This window comes from Chamaea fasciata, unplaced genomic scaffold, assembly GCF_029207755.1.
Source record: "Chamaea fasciata isolate MVZ Bird 193981 ecotype frontalis unplaced genomic scaffold, bChaFas1.0.hap1 SCAF_1, whole genome shotgun sequence".
NCBI classification, from domain to species: domain Eukaryota; kingdom Metazoa; phylum Chordata; class Aves; order Passeriformes; family Sylviidae; genus Chamaea; species Chamaea fasciata.
Window position 1 is genome coordinate 136,577,645 of NW_027094086.1, and position 19,144 is coordinate 136,596,788.

At 39.3% G+C, this 19,144-nt stretch overlaps 1 protein-coding gene across 1 annotated transcript in view; it reads left to right on the forward strand.

Moving 5' to 3' along the window:
- The window catches only part of GPR158 (G protein-coupled receptor 158), a 187,149-nt gene extending 174,297 nt beyond the window's left edge, over positions 1-12,852 (forward strand). The window contains exons 8-11 of the mRNA XM_066199205.1: positions 129-267; positions 4,234-4,339; positions 6,240-6,386; positions 7,130-12,852. Of these exons, the coding sequence (XP_066055302.1) occupies positions 129-267; positions 4,234-4,339; positions 6,240-6,386; positions 7,130-8,584 (1,847 nt within the window). The 3' untranslated portion in view covers positions 8,585-12,852. The remainder of the gene's footprint in view (positions 1-128; positions 268-4,233; positions 4,340-6,239; positions 6,387-7,129) is intronic.
- The last annotated feature ends 6,292 nt before the right edge of the window (positions 12,853-19,144 follow it).

Genomic DNA, 19,144 nt, shown 5'->3' on the forward strand with positions numbered 1-19,144 from the left:
TGTGTACTTATATACATGTGTACTGTCTTTGCATAGATACTCACACATACAGAAGATACTGTAGTGCTTCAAATTTCCTTCCATCTATAAAACTAATTGCAAATTATTTCTTTTTGTTCTTCTCACAGCTGAATTTTTATTCCTCTTGTGGGGTGTTTATCTCTGCTATGCAGTGCGGACAGTCCCATCAGCATTTCATGAGCCACGTTATATGGCTGTTGCAGTTCACAATGAGCTCATTATCTCTGCTATATTCCATACAATTAGGCAAGTGATCTGTAGATCTAGTAATTAACCATTTATCTTTCAGGTTTCATATGGTACAACTTAGAATGGGTGAATGGGATAGGATGCATAATGGAAGGTCTTATAAGTATTTGTTTCCACAAATTAAGTGCTTACTAAACTTAAAACTGTTCCCGTGGGATTCAAGAATATGAAACTTCATAATTAGGGTTTTTTCCAGTATAGTTAGGTGATATTTTCTTGGAACAAAGTTCAGTATATATGATAAATTAGGTGTAGCAAAACAACTGTCTGTCTTCAGTCATCTACATACTGCTCACTGTTTTGTATCCCTAGAGAAACAGCAGGTAAGAATGTTGGTTTGTATGTACTTTTGCTGGTGTGCAACAGATTGGTGAGCTGCAGCTGTATGTTAAGATTATTGTACTGGTTTGGGCATGAAGCATAATGTTTTATATGCTGACATAAAAAAATTGTTACGCAGATGATGAGTAATTATATCAGTAATATAATGCCCATGTTTCTTCTAAAGTCTATAATGAGCTCTGCATTTCATGCTTACAAATTTTTTGGCTAGTAACAAATAAAGAAGGGTCTTTGCTATAGCTACATGAAAATTTACTTAATCTGGCTTTCCTACAGAGTAGTCTTTAAAAATGAATTGGTCCTAGAAAATGCGAAAGGGAAAGATAACACGAGTTTCATCTCATCCTGTTAAAACGCTTAACTCTAATCACACCATCTTCTGCCTCCTAACAGACTTTAAGTTTGTTTGGTTGGTTGGTTGGTTTTTGTTTCTTGTTTTTTGGGGTTTTTTTTACACATTGCTTCATTGACAGCCTTCAAATACTCCTCTCTGTTCCTTGGTCTCTCTTGGCACTAACATTCCTCATCTTCTTGATTTTTGCTTTCATGGTTTTTTCTGAGTAAACATCAGCAAAGCAAATCCTTCATCTCTGTTCCTTCCTGGTGCGCTTTTCCCTTATCATTGTTATACAGTTCACTGGATTTTCTCTGGCATGCCCTTTTTTTTCCTTCCCCTTCTTTTAACGTTATATCTCAACACCCATATACACTCAAAATCTATACTCCCTAACACAAACATCTGCAAAGTTATTGTCTAAAATCTTTATTTGATGGAAGCATTTTTCTTTTAATTCCTGATAGATGTAAAATTCACCTACAATACTTTTGAGTTTATTATAACCAATATGAGTGCTTCTCAGTCAATTTTTCACCCATTAATTTATATTCCTAAACTGTGTTGAGCCATCTTAGAAGATACAGTTCAGAGCTATTTTGTGGGTTACAAGATTCTTTTTAACAATAGAACAGGAGGCAAGTAACCTTGAGTGAAAGAGAGGGGAAAAGGGGAAAATGTGGCGTTTTAATACATACCTTATGATGGAGACACAAAGGGATTAAGTCTTTCAGTTTGTCTTATTGACAGTCCTATGCCTGCAGCCTCATATTCTTCCTTTTTTTTTAAATGTACATTTTGTATTGATTATTTCCCATCTGTCTGATATATGCTGGTTTGTTGAAGAAATATTGTGTAGTGTTTATAGATAAGATTGGAAAAAATGTACACAATCCCTCCTGAGATTATGTCTATTTCTGCATGCACAACTCTTAATCCTTTTTTTTTTTTTTTTTTTTTTTTTTTTTGCTTCCATCTTCCCTGCCAAATTCTGGATGCAACTGAAAGGGTAGAAACGTAAAAGTTAGATTTATATGACATACCTGAATTATCATGAAGTTGAAAGTACTGGAGCCTTGAAGGACACCGACAAGGCAGCCATCCAGTTTGAAAACTCCCAAAGCTCATAGAAGATTGATGAGAGCACTAAATAAAACCTTGAACTGTTTGCATTTTGTTTTCCTTTGAAAGTATTCCCATTTCAGAAACAGAGGATTCTGGATTGTCTTCAGATCAGCATAGTATTAAATTCCTGCATTGCTCTTTCTCTTAAATTACTGAGAAACCCAAAATTTATATGGAAAAAATCTCATTCAAATAGAAATCATATCTTTGCTAGGGCTGAATGGCTCCTACAGGTGCAATTTTGCGTTCAGAGACATGTTGTGGCATGGATACCTAATCAGTCAAGGTCTCGAGCTTAAAGCAAGCAAAAAAGTCTTCACAGAATGTGAGGATTTGATCTGTTAAGGGTTAACCAATTCCAGTGGCCATCAGGATGTGGATACTTTCTCCCATCTGTCTGATGGATCTGGCTGCTGCTGGTTCCATTGCAGGTTGAGCAAATCCACGTCAGGGCAGTCACACAACCCCTGGCTGGCCACGGGGGCCAGTGCAGGTCCAGCACTCCTAGCCTGCTCCTCTTCCTCCTCTGCAGCTGGGCCTAGCTGACACTTTGGGTCTTCCCAGGGGCAGTCATCCATGTGCTGCCCGAGATTCGTTCATCAACTGCACATGCAGACGTGCACCATGGAGAGGGTGGTATCACACATAAGAAGGACTTAATGAGAAGGTGGGAGATTTGTCAGGTAGCGAGCTCAGTGACAACTTGCTTACATGTCACTAGCCATTTTATCCCCTGCTTCTTTCCATGCTTGTTTTTCCCCCACCTGATTTATCCCCTATCTGTCCCAGTCCTTGTCTTCTCCCAAGTAAACAACCCACCCTCATTATTTTTTTTCTTATTGGTCACAGTTTTGCTACATCTGTACTCAAATCTGGCATTTGTGATGCCATTAGCTAGGTAATCACAATCTTATCTGCCATTACTGATAACAGTGGCACTGACCTTGCAAGTTCTGCTGCCTCAAAGGTCCTTCAATTACCTGTGAAGTCTGGCCATCTTTCAAATGACTCCCTATTAACCACCTGTGAAATCTTGCCATCCCTTACAGCACTGTCTGTAACTTTTGTTCACTTTTTGCTGTTACTTGTTACGTCCATCAGTCTCTCGGGTCATCTTCATCAGTTCAGTTGTGTTCAGTTTGCGAAATCTCAGGCCTGAGCCTCCTCATATTCCCACACACCCCAAAGCAACATATCTCTCTAGGAATTAATTAATTGGAATATTTTGTTGTGTTCATAAAACATTGCATTTACAAAGTATTAAACAAGTAATTATGACTGTATTATTACAGCATGTAAGCTAGTGTTTCATGCCAGACTATTTCTGTTAACAAAAGCATCTTCAAAATGTGCATCTGTGAACTTGGATAAGTTGCAAATGTCATTTCTATTTGAATGATTTTTGTAAACCTGGAAATTGCAAGCCAGCAGTACATCCGTTCATCCGTTGCACTGCTTACTGCTTCTATCTTTGGGAGCTCACTAAAGCAGACAAGCCAAGCATGCTTCAGCTTTAACTGCACTGCTTGTTCTACCACTCCTTTAGAAAGTTCAGCAAGGAACTGTTCTGTTTGAGAAGTTCAGCCACTCATTTCCAAGCATTCAACAGGCTCTTGGACCCCACAGCGCTGAGCTGGGCAGTCCTGCAATAAAGACCATTTCTCTGCTCCCTGCTAAAAAGCATTTCAGTTCAGTTCTCCCCTGGATGGCTTATCAGCTGTACTCAGTAGCTGTGATCTGTGGACATCCTGTGTTTATATGGTGCACTGCAATTCATCATAGTACATGTGCTTAACCTAAAACCATCCCTTCAGCTCCTTGATGTATGTAAGCTGCCGTAACTCAGGCCAAAGAAACTGTGACAATATACACAAAACAAAAAGACAGCTCAACAGAGTGAGAAAGATGGAATAAGGAGTATAATTTAAGGTCTGTTGATTCTTTTTATATTTTGGGTTGTTGATTTTTTTTTCAGAGTTGTTTTGAAATTTTAGCATATAGGGAAAGCCTGTGGATGTAATTTTTAGTCCGTATGAAAGCAGTACAGCACAAAACCAGTTGTGTTTGGCCATTCAGTGAGAGAAACTTTAGGAATACTAAAGATATTAAATCTATTGCACTGGAGAAATGCAGTGAATTGCAACTCTGAATTCTATTTTCAGATTCATTCTTGCTTCAAGACTTCAGTCTGACTGGATGCTGATGCTGTTCTTTGCACACACACATTTGACTGTGACAGTCACTGTTGGGCTACTTCTGATCCCCAAGGTATTTGAGTCTGCAGTCGCTTTTCTTTTGCCAAGACTGAGGAAGATAAATGTTGTCATGCAGAAGCAATTCTGTACAAATCTAGCAGGAACTGAGAGAAAAGGAGGATGTAAAATTTGGATATTTTACCTTAAAAGCTGTATTGTTTTTATTTTAAAAAGTATACATTTTCAAAGTTTATTTCTTACTGCTTTCAAAATTCCAAGAGTTTAAAGTACTTAAAATTTTGATGTGATTAATACAAGAAGGAAAGAATCCTGCCTAACTGTGCTTTTTTTTAGGCTTTTGTGTGACTGTGCTGATGCCAAAGTTAACTGAGATCAGACAAAGAATTTAGGCAAGGGCATAGAAACACTGGAATCAGGAGGCTGGACTAGCCATGAGATAGGGAGGTAGGGATTTAAACCAGCCAGTTGCAGGCTGAAAAAGGAGAACCCTTTGCAAGTCAGAGCCTGGGACAGACAGATGCTGCATACTGGGAGGAGACGTGGCCAGGAGCAGTGCTGGGTGCCAAGATATGTGTGTGGGGGCACACACAGGTAGATGGTGATGGCAGAGGGAGCCCCCGAGCTGCAGCCCGCACACCTCCCGTGGGGCGCTGGGAGCCAAGCCCCAGTGTCTCACTAGGGGCAGGAGATCTGGAGGAGGCTCCTCCTGTCCCTAGCAGCAGTCCCCAGGAATGGACTGGAACTTCCTTCTCAGGACAGTAACCCCACAAAAGGAATGACTTTCTAATGGGTTTTGAAATGACTAATGATACTAATCAAACAAGAGTCAAAATAGCAGTAAAGGTGGAAGCTACATAAGAAGAAAGAGCATGAAGCAGTTCAGGTTGATAGAATTTTCAGGTCAATGAAGCTGCTATTCCTGCCTTTTTCCTGTGTGTCAGAACAGGGTGTGCTGATGACTGTCAAATATGTGTACATTGAACAGTCATAACAAGGGACTTACTGATGCAACCTTAATATTGCATAACCTTGTTTTATTTTAAATTACTTTTCTAGTCTTTAGCAATAGTCTTATATTTTCTATTTTATATTCATGTACTTTATTACATATCTTCAGAGGTGTCTTTCTAAACTGGCCTAGAAAATTTGTTGACCTTTCTGAAGCTGACTCATAACCACTGATCAACATTTTCATTTTTAGCTTATTATCTGTGTTAAACTGCACAGACTTTTCTTCCAACACACAAAAGAATTCAGAGAATTAAGATTCACACGGTTTAGTTATATTCATAAAGTGCTGAAGACAGATGACTATGTGGACAATAATAACTTCAGATGAGTGAATCAATATGAACAAAACAATAATGACAACCTCACTCCAACTCCTGATTCAAGGATTTGGTGAAACATAGAAGAAAAAAGTTGTCTACTTTTTCATTAATTTCTTTCTTTTTTGGTTGTTGGTTTGGGTTTTGTTTTGTTTGGGTTGTTTTCCCACCTTATACACCCTTTCCCTTTCAGGGTTAGGATCTAAAATAGGAGAATTGCTTTCTGCAGGATTATTAAGATGTTTGTTGTATAAAATAGTGTCTTACTGTTTTAGCAGCCTAATTGGAAATAATGTCTGAAAGTCTATTTTCATGCCAGCTTAATTGAAATGCCATTTAAGGAGGTTCAAAAAAGTGTCAAAATAAGTAGAATTTTTTTTCTTTATGCAAATCTCTACAATTCATCAAGTTAAGCCATCATTAAGAAGAGTTCCTTCCATACAATACTGAGACTTTATAGGACACTACTTAAGCCAATGAAACTCACAGTAATGTTTCGAGTTTGAGAATGACATCAAATCTATAGAAGGGTCATTGTACCGTAAAAATTGTTGTAAGCTCTTACACTGATGTTGAAGTAAACTTTTGTACTCATGACAACATATTTTTTGTGAATACTTACAGTTTTCACATTCAAGCAATAACCCAAGAGATGATATAGCTACAGAAGCTTATGAAGATGAGCTTGATATGGGTCGTTCTGGATCCTATCTGAACAGCAGTATCAACTCAGCTTGGAGTGAGCACAGTTTGGATCCTGAAGATATTCGGGTACATATAACTCATTTAAAAAGCACTCGTTTTCAAGGACACTTTTTCCTACAAGAAAACTCCAGCTTGCATGCATTTGTTTCTCTTTGCAGATATCAGCTGAAAAATGCCAGCTTAGATCTTTTCTGATTGTGGTATCAGATCAGATCTCATGGGAAGTATTTACTAGTGTGAAGAGAGGCTGCATTACTAGTTGTAGTAAAAGTCATAGTGGTGGCTAAGGAGGAGTGATAATCCTTAGCAAGAGCTGCTATTCATTTTACATAGATTCTTTGAATTATCTTGAAGTGCAAACAGCTTTTGGTTTCATTTTAATTAGTCATTTGTATGTAACATACACACAAGCATACATAACTATAAAGATAAAATTTTAAAAACTTGGTTAATGGAGAAAACTACTTTATTCTTATTTTACATGATTAAAGGCCTTACATTCTGAGAACAAAAAACAGCTATAGAGTTCAGCAGGAAAGCATACACTACAGCACTGTGAAATCTGAAACCGTATAAATGAATAGGAAGTGTGGAAAGTGAAATGTTTTGTGCACAAAGGTTGAACTTGTTCTAAGGTGGAAAAAAATAAGATTCAAGTTGATGGAGAAATGGCATATTCAAGAATTAGAAAGGACAGTGAAATGAGTTTAATGCCCCTTTTAGAGCAGTAGGTCTTGCATTCATCAGGCTGTTTGTTTGACTGTACTCATTGTATAAATACTAGTTTTGCCATTCGCTTTGCTTTGCAGGATGAGTTGAAGAAACTATACGCTCAGCTTGAAATCTATAAAAGGAAAAAGATGATTGCTAATAATCCACATCTCCAGAAAAAAAGGTGCTCTAAAAAGGGCTTGGGGCGCTCAATAATGCGGCGTATTACAGAAATCCCTGAGACAGTCACCAGGCAGTGCTCCAGGGATGAAAAGGACCTGATGGAGCATAATGCTGTGAAGAACTTGGCCACACTGAAGAAGAACACACCAGATTCCACAAGTCCTGCAAAGCCAAAAGAAGAGACTTTGAAAAACAGAGTCTTTTCCCTAAAAAAGTCCCACAGCACTTATGATCATGTTAGGGATCAAACAGAAGAATCAAATGGCTTGACTACCGAAAGTGCAGAAGTTATAACTGCTGAGAAAACGCTTCTAGACTCCTTGAATGGTAACAAATTAACCAAAAATGCTCCTGAAAAAGTTGAAGCTGTCTCCACTGAATCGGTTCCTTTGGTGTGCAAATCAGTAAGTGCGCATAATTTAAGTGCTGATAAGAAGCCTCTGCATCCAAGAACATCTGTGTTACAAAAATCCCTCAGTGTTATTGCTAGTGCCAAGGAAAAGACTCTGGGACTAACGGGTAAAACACAAAGCCTAGAAGAAAGCACTAAATCTCATAAATCTCAGCAGAAGAGTAAGGAGGCCAGCAAAAAGCACTCAGCCTCTGATAAAGGGGAACATAAGGATTCCCACCGGAAAAACTCTACCCAGTCTGAGGAAACAAAGAAAACCCATAAATCTGGAATTATTAAACAGCAAAGGGTTAGTCAAACACCTGCAAATCCAGACACAGGCCCAGGTAAGTCTCTGCACAAGGACAATTTCAACATAGGAGAAGTTTGTCCTTGGGAAATATATGACCAAATTCCTGGTCCTGTGCCTTTTGACTCTAAAGCTCAAAAACATGTGTCTATTGCTTCCTCAGAGCCAGAGAAAAACCACCCTTCCCAGCCAAAGGGGAAGACTCATCATAAGCTGAAGACACCTGAGGGGTACCAACAGTCAAATCAAAAAAGTTCAGAGAAGGTGGAATCGGCCACTCAGGAGACACAAGAGCAGCAGATCTTTGAAAATGAGAAAAATCAGTCAAATTCCAAGTCCCAGGTCTCACCTGGGCTGAAGTGTGAGAATGTTAATAGGTATACACCTAATACCCGTGCTGGGGAGCGGGAGGAGCTGCCCCAGAAAACAGCAGAAAAGGAAAACCTCAATAAATTGGCTGAACAGAAAAAAATTGCCTCTTCTGAGGGAAATGTGCTTTCATCTAACTCCCATAAGCCAAGTAGTTACCTACAGCAACCTTTAGCATCTCGAGCTGAAGTCTGCCCTTGGGAGTTTGATACAGCAGATTTACCAAATGCAGAAAGAAGTGTAGCTTTATTGAACACCTCTGCTATAAGTGCAAATAAAACAGCAGCACCTCGAAAATAAGAGGCTTTCAGACTGAGGAGAGTAGCAACACTGAGAAGACAGACAACGGGAAAGACAGAGGGGACTTAGGCCAAAAGGATCTGAAAATTCCTAAGGAGCATCACTTAAATCAAAGGAAGCAGCGCTACAAATACGTAGGAGTTCAGCAAAGTAAATTATTGTTATTGTTGTTATTATTTATAAGTTGAGTGCCAACAATGTGATTAGCAGTGCCCAGAATATGGTCCCTGCTCCAAGGATTTTACTGTGTCAATGAAAGAAATCTGCCTTTGTGAAATCAATTCTCTTTTAAAAGAAAAAATAATAAGATGATAACAAACGCACAGTGTAGATCTTAACCAAATTATTTCTGGATGCTGTAACTGGCTGTAACTTGCCCTTGGGACTTTAAAGATCTAGCAGAAGTGGGACACAGAAAATGTCCTGATGGCAAAAAGGGGTATCAACGAGCAGCTTATTGAAGTGACGACTTTTCACTTTACATATTTAATCTAAATAGCAGTGCTAACGAAATGCATCCCAAAAATATTTTATAAAATTATTACTTTCATTTTCTTATTACCATGTGTTTAAGTACATTGTTGTGTCTCATATTAAAGCATTCCAGATTGTATAATTTTTGCAAATAACTTTGATATTATGTGACACAACAACAGATATGTGCAATCTGCAGATGCTCTCTTCTAATTGCAAGTTAAAATACCTGCTGTCGACCTTTTTGTTTATATATAGAATTGCAGTAATCTTTCACTGGCTATGGAAGCCGTAATTCGTATTGGGAAATTCTTTTGGGTTTTGGAGATTTTTTTTTTTCTTTCCTGTGATTTATATAGTGGGTTTTGGGTGGTTTTTTTTGTTTACTCTCTGTTATTTATATTTATATTTATATTTATAATTTGATATAATTTGATATTCAGGGGTTTTATATGCAGTAAGTTATGCACTTCCCTGTTAATGCTCATAGACTTTGTTAATAGTGGAAATTCAGTCGTCTTAGCTGCATATACTGGTAAGTCCTAGGACAACTTATCTGGGTTTTTTGTTAGTAATTGGAAAATATCATCTAGGAGACGAGAGATTTTACTTTAGACATCGATGGTGATGATCTTGTTCAGTATTTCATACTGAACCTATCCTGTTAAATAAGACAAACAAGAATGACAATGAGTATACCCCAAAATGATCACCTGTTTCACTAAAACCAGACAGCACTGGGAGATATTTTATTTATAGAACAACACTGTACTGTTTATCCGTGTTGGCAAACCTCAATAATTTGCTCTTGGAGTGAGGAGAGAACTCCAAAATATTACTCTTCCCCCAAATATGCAAATGTAAGCGATACTGGGAACAGAAATGATGACATCTCTCTCCAGCTCTCCAAAATGCTTTGACTTTTTTTAAATTTATATGTACATTTACAGTAAAAGTTAGTGTTTGATACAGTGCTGCTTTTCAGCATTAGCTACAGGCCTCATCGTGCATATGAGCTTAATTCATAGGTGGCCCATTCACAACTATGAATCTTAGTGACAGTTCACCATCAGGGCCTGAGGACACGTTGAAGGGTTCTGAGGAGTATCAGTAGTAATGAAACAGCCCCAGCCATCTCAACGCAGTACCAGTAAAGTGCTGTTCACAGGAATTGGCTATATGTAGTGTACTCCAAAACAAAGACAGCTCAGTCCTAAAGAACTTGTGCAATTTGAGAAGTGATGGGATTCGGTGGAAGAACATGAAATGTGGGTGATTGAATAGAATGTGTTGTTTAATATATATATAATATATATAAAAATAGATATTTATATATGTTTAATATATATATATAAATGTCATATCTAATACACACATGCACATACACATATGTAGTATAAACTGATTTTTGTGGCATCATAGAAAAAGTGGCTTAAGATAAAATGCAATGAGCAGAGGGACTTAGACAACCTGGGCATGGGGAGGACCTTTTCTGTCCTTTAAAAAGGAAAGGAGTCTATGGGCATGTCTAGACTGACAGATCAAGATGGATCTGTTTTTCCTACTGCCACTGCTAAGCCCAAACCTGGAATGTGCCGACACCTGAGCCAGCTGGGTTCAAGTTGACTCAGGTCTTGGTGCTGTCTAAACATGTTACCTCACTTAGAAATTCTGCTCATTAGCTCCAGATAAAGTGAACTGAACTGCCCCAGCCAACCTCGTTATCCAGGATAGTGCTCAGTTCCACCATGGAGATGTGCCGACTTAGGTCTTTACTACCCTGGGCTTGACTGACTCTCCCACCCCTCTTTTGTAGGGTATAATTATGGTCTAGGAGATCTGACTGGGACCCTTCAACCCAGAATCCCTGCTCCACCCATGAAAAAGAGTCAAGCATATGAGTCTGGGTGCTTCTGACATCATTGCACCCACTTTGCACATGCAGTGCCACTAGCATCCTATGTGCAGCCCAAATCCAGCTCTGTCCTTAGTGTGGAAAGGAATTGAGATTAGACCTGGTGTGCTCAGATTCTCCCTTCCCAGTCCCAGACACTCATTGGATTTGTTTGCAACTTGTCTTGTCACCTTCAGTGGGACTTGATCAGCTTTTCCGAGAGAAAATAACCCAGTATTTCCATGGGAAGAAGTCTATCCTAGGAAAAGAGCTTTCTGGGAGGCCTCCAGGAGCACACTGACCCTGTGTGCAGAGAAATACACAACTTTAAACCTGCTGAAATGGTGACCATTTCAGACCTCTCCTATCCTTAAAGGGAAGTTCTGCAGTCTCAGCAGAGGTTTTTGGGATTGGGACAGGGGGACAGCTAATGGCAGGCTGCCCTGGCTCATTTATGGGAGCCCAGCTGTGAGGTTAGAAGTGGGCATCCATGGAGGGATCATGGAAGGAGATATTTGTGTACTCACTGCTGCTTGGAGACAGATGGTTGCAAGGAGCAGGCACCAGCCCTCATGCCCTTGCTCATCTGGCCCTCCATCCATTACCTCGGAGCAGAGCAAGGCCACACTGCCCTTGCCCTGCTCTGCAGGAGCTGTGTAGGGCACCAAGGATGAGGGGATCCACATCGGCAAAGTGCCCGCACAGTACCACTGCCCCTTGCATTCCTGGCAGGATCAAGCCCCTTGTGCATGACTGTGTCTGTGCCACCGCTATATATCTGTACTTGCTCGGGTTCTTTTCCCTTTCTTTCTGTTTTGAAAGAAAACTTCATTAGAAACACAGAAACAAAGCCCACTCCTTGGCTGGTGTAAGACAGCCCAGCTGCACAGCAAGCAAAAAGCAATGGCTGGTTAACCAGGGAAGGCATTGGCTTGTACAACTCGTTTGGTTTCGATTTCTTTCGTCCTGACCCTTTCCCTCACTTCTTAAAAACTGTCTATTGTGGTTCTTTAGGCTCATTGTATCACATGCCCTAAGACTGACACAGTTGGAAAACTTTCCTTTAGAAAACCAAAAAGCTTTCCCCAGTTTATTAAGCAACTGATCTTTGGGCTACAGATTCAATTGGGACTTAAATTATTTCACATTTAAGAAAATGAGGGGCCAAACTTCACTCAACTATCCTATTACACTATGATGCTGCTAGAAGCACTGCTTAATGAAGACATACTAAGTTAGGCATCAATAAAGTTTTGTATTTCATAGATTTTTCTCCACCAGCATATATTGACTAGATTGCTTAGATGTCTTTTTCTGGAATTTCATTGTCATTGTTCAGCCAAGAGAAGTGCAACTCTAGAGTAAAGAGGTAATAAAGATGTTTTCTAGCAGATCTTTTAAGGGAAAAGACAATAAACATGAAGGTTACAAACTTTTGCTAGGTTGTCCTTCCAAATGCATGTGCAAGCTGCATATCTCCTTTATTTCTAAGCCATGGTTTATAAATAATTAGATTTATACCAATCTTATTAGACTTGTATAATTTATGCAAGATTATGCGCTTTAAAATATAAATCAGTACACACCTATCATCAGCTTTGGTGGCATCATAGACCTGAAACGAGACAGGACGTTTATATTTGCTCTCCTTAGGCTTTTGCATGCATATGACAACAGGCAGGCCTGAGCAAACACTGCCTTTGACTTTTAAAATTTTAGCTACTCCAAGTTGTAGAGTATATAAAGCTGTAAGTCTCTTCACTTTATAATGTGGTTCTTATGACAATGTTATCTGGCAACCAACAGCATCCACCATGAAATACTTGATAGATTTATGTTGTAATGTGTTGCAGCATGTAAATAATGTAACTTCTCTGCAATAAAGCACATTTATATTTAATCTGTCCGCTTTTGTGTTGTGATTTTCTGAAGTCATTACTGATCCAAGCTGAACGGGTTTCCTATCAAACTTGTAAAGTAATTAACTTTACAGCTTCTGTGATCAGATCATGCCATTATCATTTTCTGGATCTTCCTTATATTTTTATCAGAGCAGGCATATACTATGTTCAGGATTTCGTGTTAGGGAAATAGCTCTGTTTTCTTATGATTGCAATTTTGAGGTCAAAATTGTAGAGTCTATTCTATATTCTTTGAATTTAATGGTAACCACAATGCTAGAAAACAAGAGGAAATAAATAGACCACATTTTACTATATAATTATAAAATCCTTTAGCTCATCTCTATATGTGCACATTCCTGAATTCCTCATCTCCAGTAGGTGTCTGACAGGTATAGGAAAGATACAAAGAATGGGAACAAAAAAAATGAGAGGCAGAGAATGGCAGTAAGTGCAACTTGTTTACCTTGGGAGAGAGATGACTCAGAAAAAGGGATGAGACCTATAAAAAATTTTGAATGATTCAAAGGTAATTAGGAGTCTGGAACTTGCTGGGTTTTGTTGTGTGGGAACTATGGAACACCCAGGGTGGCCATCATGCAGCAGCTTAAAATAAATGAAGTTTTCTTCTGCATATGTCATAAATAAACTGTGGAGCTCATTTTAACAAATCACTGTGCATATCGTGGGTTCAGAAAGCATTGGAGAGGTCACAGAAGACAAATCCATCAAGATCCCTGAACATGGTGGATAGAAAACTCATAAATCCCTAACCTCTAGATGGCTGATAAGTAGTATAATTGTCTTTGCATAATCACCCAGTTTTCTCACCTTAATCACTCACTGCTCAGTATGGTGCTACATGAACATTTCATCCAGCACAACCTCTGTACATTCTTATGTCTGCATAAATATGGATAGTTTAGGCTCACTTAGTTTATTTTCAGTTGTCATCCTGCTGGTTTTTAATGACTGATTGTTGATGTATGAGTCCTGATAGGTTCCTGCATGGGCATATGTGTGTGTTCACATGTACCTCTCCTGGGTTGGAAAGCTGCCATTTGGGTAACCAGACCGACTCATGGTGTCAGGTGTAATGAAAACATGAGGTGGAAAGAAGGGAAGGGAATGAATTACATGCTTTAAATGAACTGTGTACAAGTCCTTTGAAAGCAGGAAGTTCAGATACAAGAAAAATAAGGCCTGGAGATTTTTCACTGAACCACTTCAGGGTGCTCAGCTTAAACTGAGGGCAGCTTTTGCTCTCTCAAGTGCTGGGTGCCTTTTGAGCCCCACTTCTAAAGTTTTCACTGGTTTTAAGAAGTAAGGAAATTATTTCCATGGTTTTCTGGCTTTGAAAAATCATCCAGAGATGTATTTTCACACACCCTCTTACTTCTCCTGTTATATTTCATGAGGGGAAGCTGTGGGTGCACCTGCAGAGCCATGAGAAGCTGGGGCAGGGAGTGTCCCACTGTCGGCCTGGCACCCAGGGGCAGGGTATGGAGAGGACAGATGGGCTCTTCACAGTGGTGCACGGTGGGAGGAAGAGAGATGCAGGCATAGACTCAAACAAGAGAGGCTCAGAATGAATACTCAGAAAACTTTTTCACCAGGAGAAGTCAAACAGTGGAGGTTACTCAGAGGTTGTGCCATTCCCATCCTTGGAGCTTTCCTTGGATAAAGCCCTGGTCTTGTAGCTTTGGGCAGCAGGTTGGATTGGAGACCTCCTGAATAATCCTATCATCCTACAAAGAGTGTTTGCTACTAGAACTTACTCTTCCCATCGTCCTCTGAATGCCTGTAGGCAGATACCAGGCAGCTCCAACTCCTGCCCAGGAGCACAGGACACACATTCATTTATATCTTACATAACTCTGGGCAAACCCTCCTAACAGACACCAGCTGCTGAAATAGAAAGGCATTTGGCTTTTCCTCTGACCCCACAGCCCAGAGTTACCGTGGTAACAAAGTGATGAGGAAAATTATTTTGTTTAGAGCTGGTTGGGAAGTTTTTCTGCCTGTGTTCAGTGAGTACTTGAGCTGGTGCACAGGTGAAAGAAAGCTTACAAAAACTGTAATGTTTTTCTCTAACAATCTGAGGATATTTTAAAAATCGGTACTGGATTGGATTCTGAAGGAACCATTAAAGAAATTCTAAATTTGGGGGGGGTTGTGAATGCCTTTCTTCAAAAAGACAGTTGATTCCATTCAGGGTTACAGGTCTGCCTGCCTGTCTGCAGAGAAGTTATTTCAAGCCGAATGTGCTTTTTACAATAAAATAGGATTTCTGACATGTTGAAACCAACTTTTTCCAGTTCTGAAGGAGCATTTTCATCAACTCAGAAATTAGCTTTAGCAACGCTTAAAATTTAGTAAAAGATAGTGGGTTAGCAGGCTGCCATCATATTGCAATATTCAATCTTCTGGTTTTTTTAACACCTGGGAGATTAAACATTGTCTCTCCATTTATGCAGATTTTTTTTTTTCATTTTTTTTATGAGTTAGCTGTGTTAGTCACTGAAAGTGTACAAACAAATCAAACCCTGGATATTTTACTGTGAAAATACTGGATTTTAGATTTCTGAATATATGAATTAGGTTAAATTTTTCATTGTATCAAAGCATGAAAAACATACACTTTACCCAAAATAGCCGTATATATTTTTGAAATGTGCATTTATGATCTTTTGTATAATGTAGATATTCATACCTTATATAGAAGGCAGAGAATCATTCCTGCAGCCTTGTAGCTGCAGAAGGCAGGGTTTTCCAGTAGACAAGTAGCTGCTTTTAGAAGCAATTAAAAGAGAAAATTGCTAAGCCTGCTTAATGGAAGTCTTTTAATGAAATGCAAACCACTGGGTGTCTTTCACATCTATGGGTAAAAAACGTGTGTGAAGTTAGGGCTTGCCTGTGCCTTTGCTTCTTGGCTGTTGGGGAGATGTTCAGAGGAAGAGCAAATACAGATGCCCCTCTGGTCCCTCCACAGCGTGGGTTGTCATGCCCACCTGTGTGACCTTTTGCTCTTCTGCTTACAGTTCACCTGCTGTTTCCTTATTTAATGATGCTGAATCCTGGAGTAGACTTAAAAACCTGGTTTTGGCTGATCTGCTCGGCAAACACCCGTAGTGGTGGCTCCCTGCTGTACTTTTCCCCTGCTGCTCCACAGAGGAGACAAGAGCAGTGGCCATGAGGTGGGTTTGGATGCTGCAGAGTTGTCAAAGCTGGGCAGGCTGGAGGCTGCCTGACTCTGAACACTGTTTGCTGTACTGCTTGACAGATGATGTTGGCAGGGAGTTTAGACTAGCTGCAGTACTACAGATAAAAGCCAGGTTGATTTGACATACTTCCGTGGTAAAAATAATATCATGTAATGATGTCTTTGTCATGGAAGTTTTTCTTAAGCTGCAGGGGGGTAAGAGCTGTGTGCTTCCAAAGCAGTCATCTTGGAGACATCATCAAAGGAAAATCACAGCAGCACTGGAGCGGCCACCTGTCCAGCTCTGTTCCCACATCATGTTTTATTTGGCAAATACACAGGATTTGTGTAAGCCAGCAAAATTGGGTAATGCTGCTCTGTACGCAATGTATTTTATGTGTATATTCCCTTTAATGCTTTTGGTTTACAAAGTTTTGGGTTCTTTTTGTTTATAGGAGTTTTGTTATCTCTGTGATTCTTTTTTTTTAATTCTTCTGCAGGAACTTGCTACTAAACTTGATTTGTATCTTAGCAGCTCCATTGCAAGGCCAGCATTATCCCCACGAAATTATTTGTGTTTGAAGTCAGAAAGAATAGTATAACAATTCATGTAGTTTTCCTTCAGAAATAGCTAAATATTTAAAAATACAGATTTTGTGATTTTTATTCTGATTACTTTAATTATTTATTCTGTTTTCATGACCAGCAAGATTACAGTAAGAATTGGTAGCATAAAGCTACATTCATTATTTTCTAGGTGTCATTTAGCTGCATTTTTCCTTCTAGGATTTATGATGAATTGTAGATTGTAATTGTGCATTGCATGACCTTTCCATGCAACTGTTTGTTGTCTGTATTACAGCTAGAATTGGAAAGTCATATTACGGACAATCATTGCCTAGATAGGGATTGGGTTTTATGGATTTGCCACCCCATCCCTGTATGACAAGAATTTTTACACACAAACTAAACTACTTTCTTTGGTGTTTTATTCATTGCCTTGTAAATGTAGATAGTATTCTTAATTCCTTGGGAACAACATTATAATTCAATATAATGGACAAGCAGATAACAATCAAAATTTGATGAGATAGAACTGCATATTCTTTATTTTGTTAAAATGTGAGAGTGAAAATGTGAAAAGCTTGGCATCTCTGGGGAAGAAAACAGAACGAAACAATGAGGATTTTATTTATTACTTCTACATTCAAAACCAATTTTTATAGTATTAAGGCGCTTAGATAAAACTTGTACATTTTTGATGATTGATCAAATACTGCTCAGTACATTCCATCTTGTGATTTCAGCTGAAACAAGTATGCATCTTGTAGTTCTTGCCCCAAACTCAATTTTTACTGAGGATTAAAATTACCCAGTGGGGATAGTTTTCAATAGAAGATGCAGAAACCACATACATATGTTAAAGTTCCATGCCTGCTTATGCTTTTTGGGGTTTATGCACCATTTTATGCTGTTCCTGCTTTAAAGGATATTGCCTTTTTCTGGAAGTAAATTGTTTGGATATAATTTCTTCAAAAGTGTGTGCATGTTTGAAGTATCAAGCAGGTAGGCTATAAAAGGAAATACATTTACACAAAACAAACACTGCAGCATTTCAGGGGCTGCTTAAGCAGAGCTCCCACTTTCCTCTGCTTATTTGTTGTCTCCTCACATGGAAAACACATTTTCTGCTGTAACTTAATATGAGCCAAAAGAAGACCTAGGGGACAAAGAGGTTATCAGTTACTGAATGAAAGGCAAACTATAAGCGAAGAAATTAGCTCAGAAATTACTGATTTTCATAGCCACCAGAGAAGGAATTTTGTCTCCAGTTCTCTCTGATGCAATGACTTCTTTGAAAACTCCAGTCTGACGGACTGGGTTATTGGTTTTGATGCTGTGCCGAATCTTTACAAATAGCAATAACAAATCTGGAAAGTCAGCAATAGAGTCCATGCCCTTGTACAACCCCTTGGGGACACAACCTGGTGGGAAGCCAGGTGGACTCTTGGCATGGGAAACTGTTGGTAACAACACACAGGACCACACATTGACTGTATCTAGAATTAATTTTGCACTACCAGGAATGAGTTTTTAGAGCCATATTGGGAAAGAAAATTTTGACAGTAAAAACACCTTCTCAGCCAGACTGGGATGGAGAGCCCACAGCCTCATACAAACTAGGCCAGCAAATAAGCTGTGTTAAGTCAGGATCTGGTTCATATTCATACCAGGGAAACAGAAACCTACTGTCAGCAGTCCACTGATACAAAACTCTTAAGGAACAAAAAAGCATTCATCATTGCAAGAGCTGCCACTGCCGGTTCACTTACCTGCTTTCCAGCTGGTGGTCCCACCAGGTGCTTACTGCCCTTTTTCACCCTGCAGGTAGTACAAAAGGTTTGTCTTTTCATTGGAAATGTCGCTGTGGCTTTTGCTTGCTTCTGCTCTTTTTTCAGTCAGAGGCCAGAAGCATTGTGCTACAAACTAAAGCTCTTTTCAGCTTTTTCTCCTTGCTGTTCAGCTCCCTTCAGCTCTCTTTAATCACTTTCTCCAGCTCAAGTCCTGGGCAGATGGCAGCATTATTATCCTCATCTCCTTCAAGCATTCCACTTCATTTTTAAAAAACATGCTGCCATACAGACTAAAGCTGTCCTTGTGAAATGGGACCCCTGTCCCAAACCAGGACAAAGCCACATTCATACACTTTTCTGCCTAGCTGTAAATTCCCGATGTAATATTTGGCAAACCATTAAGGGGCACATTTTTTTACATAGGTACTGGTCTAGCTCCCAGGCTCCCTGTGCCTTGTTTTTCTATCATTATGTGAGGAAGACGTGGCTGCTTCCTACTGATGGGAAACAGGATGCAGATAAAATCTTACAGTCTCCAGGTACTTTTGATAACATTAAGAAACCCAGGTATGATACTGCTCCTCACCTTCTACATCACAAAGTATTATATAGTGTTGAATGACAGTAAAAGGTGATTCACAAAGCAGGTTATTATCAACTTGCAGGTTATTGAAGCTTGGTCATTGAAAGCCATTTTACACTGTGTGGAATTTCCTCTTGGCTCTTTTATAATTT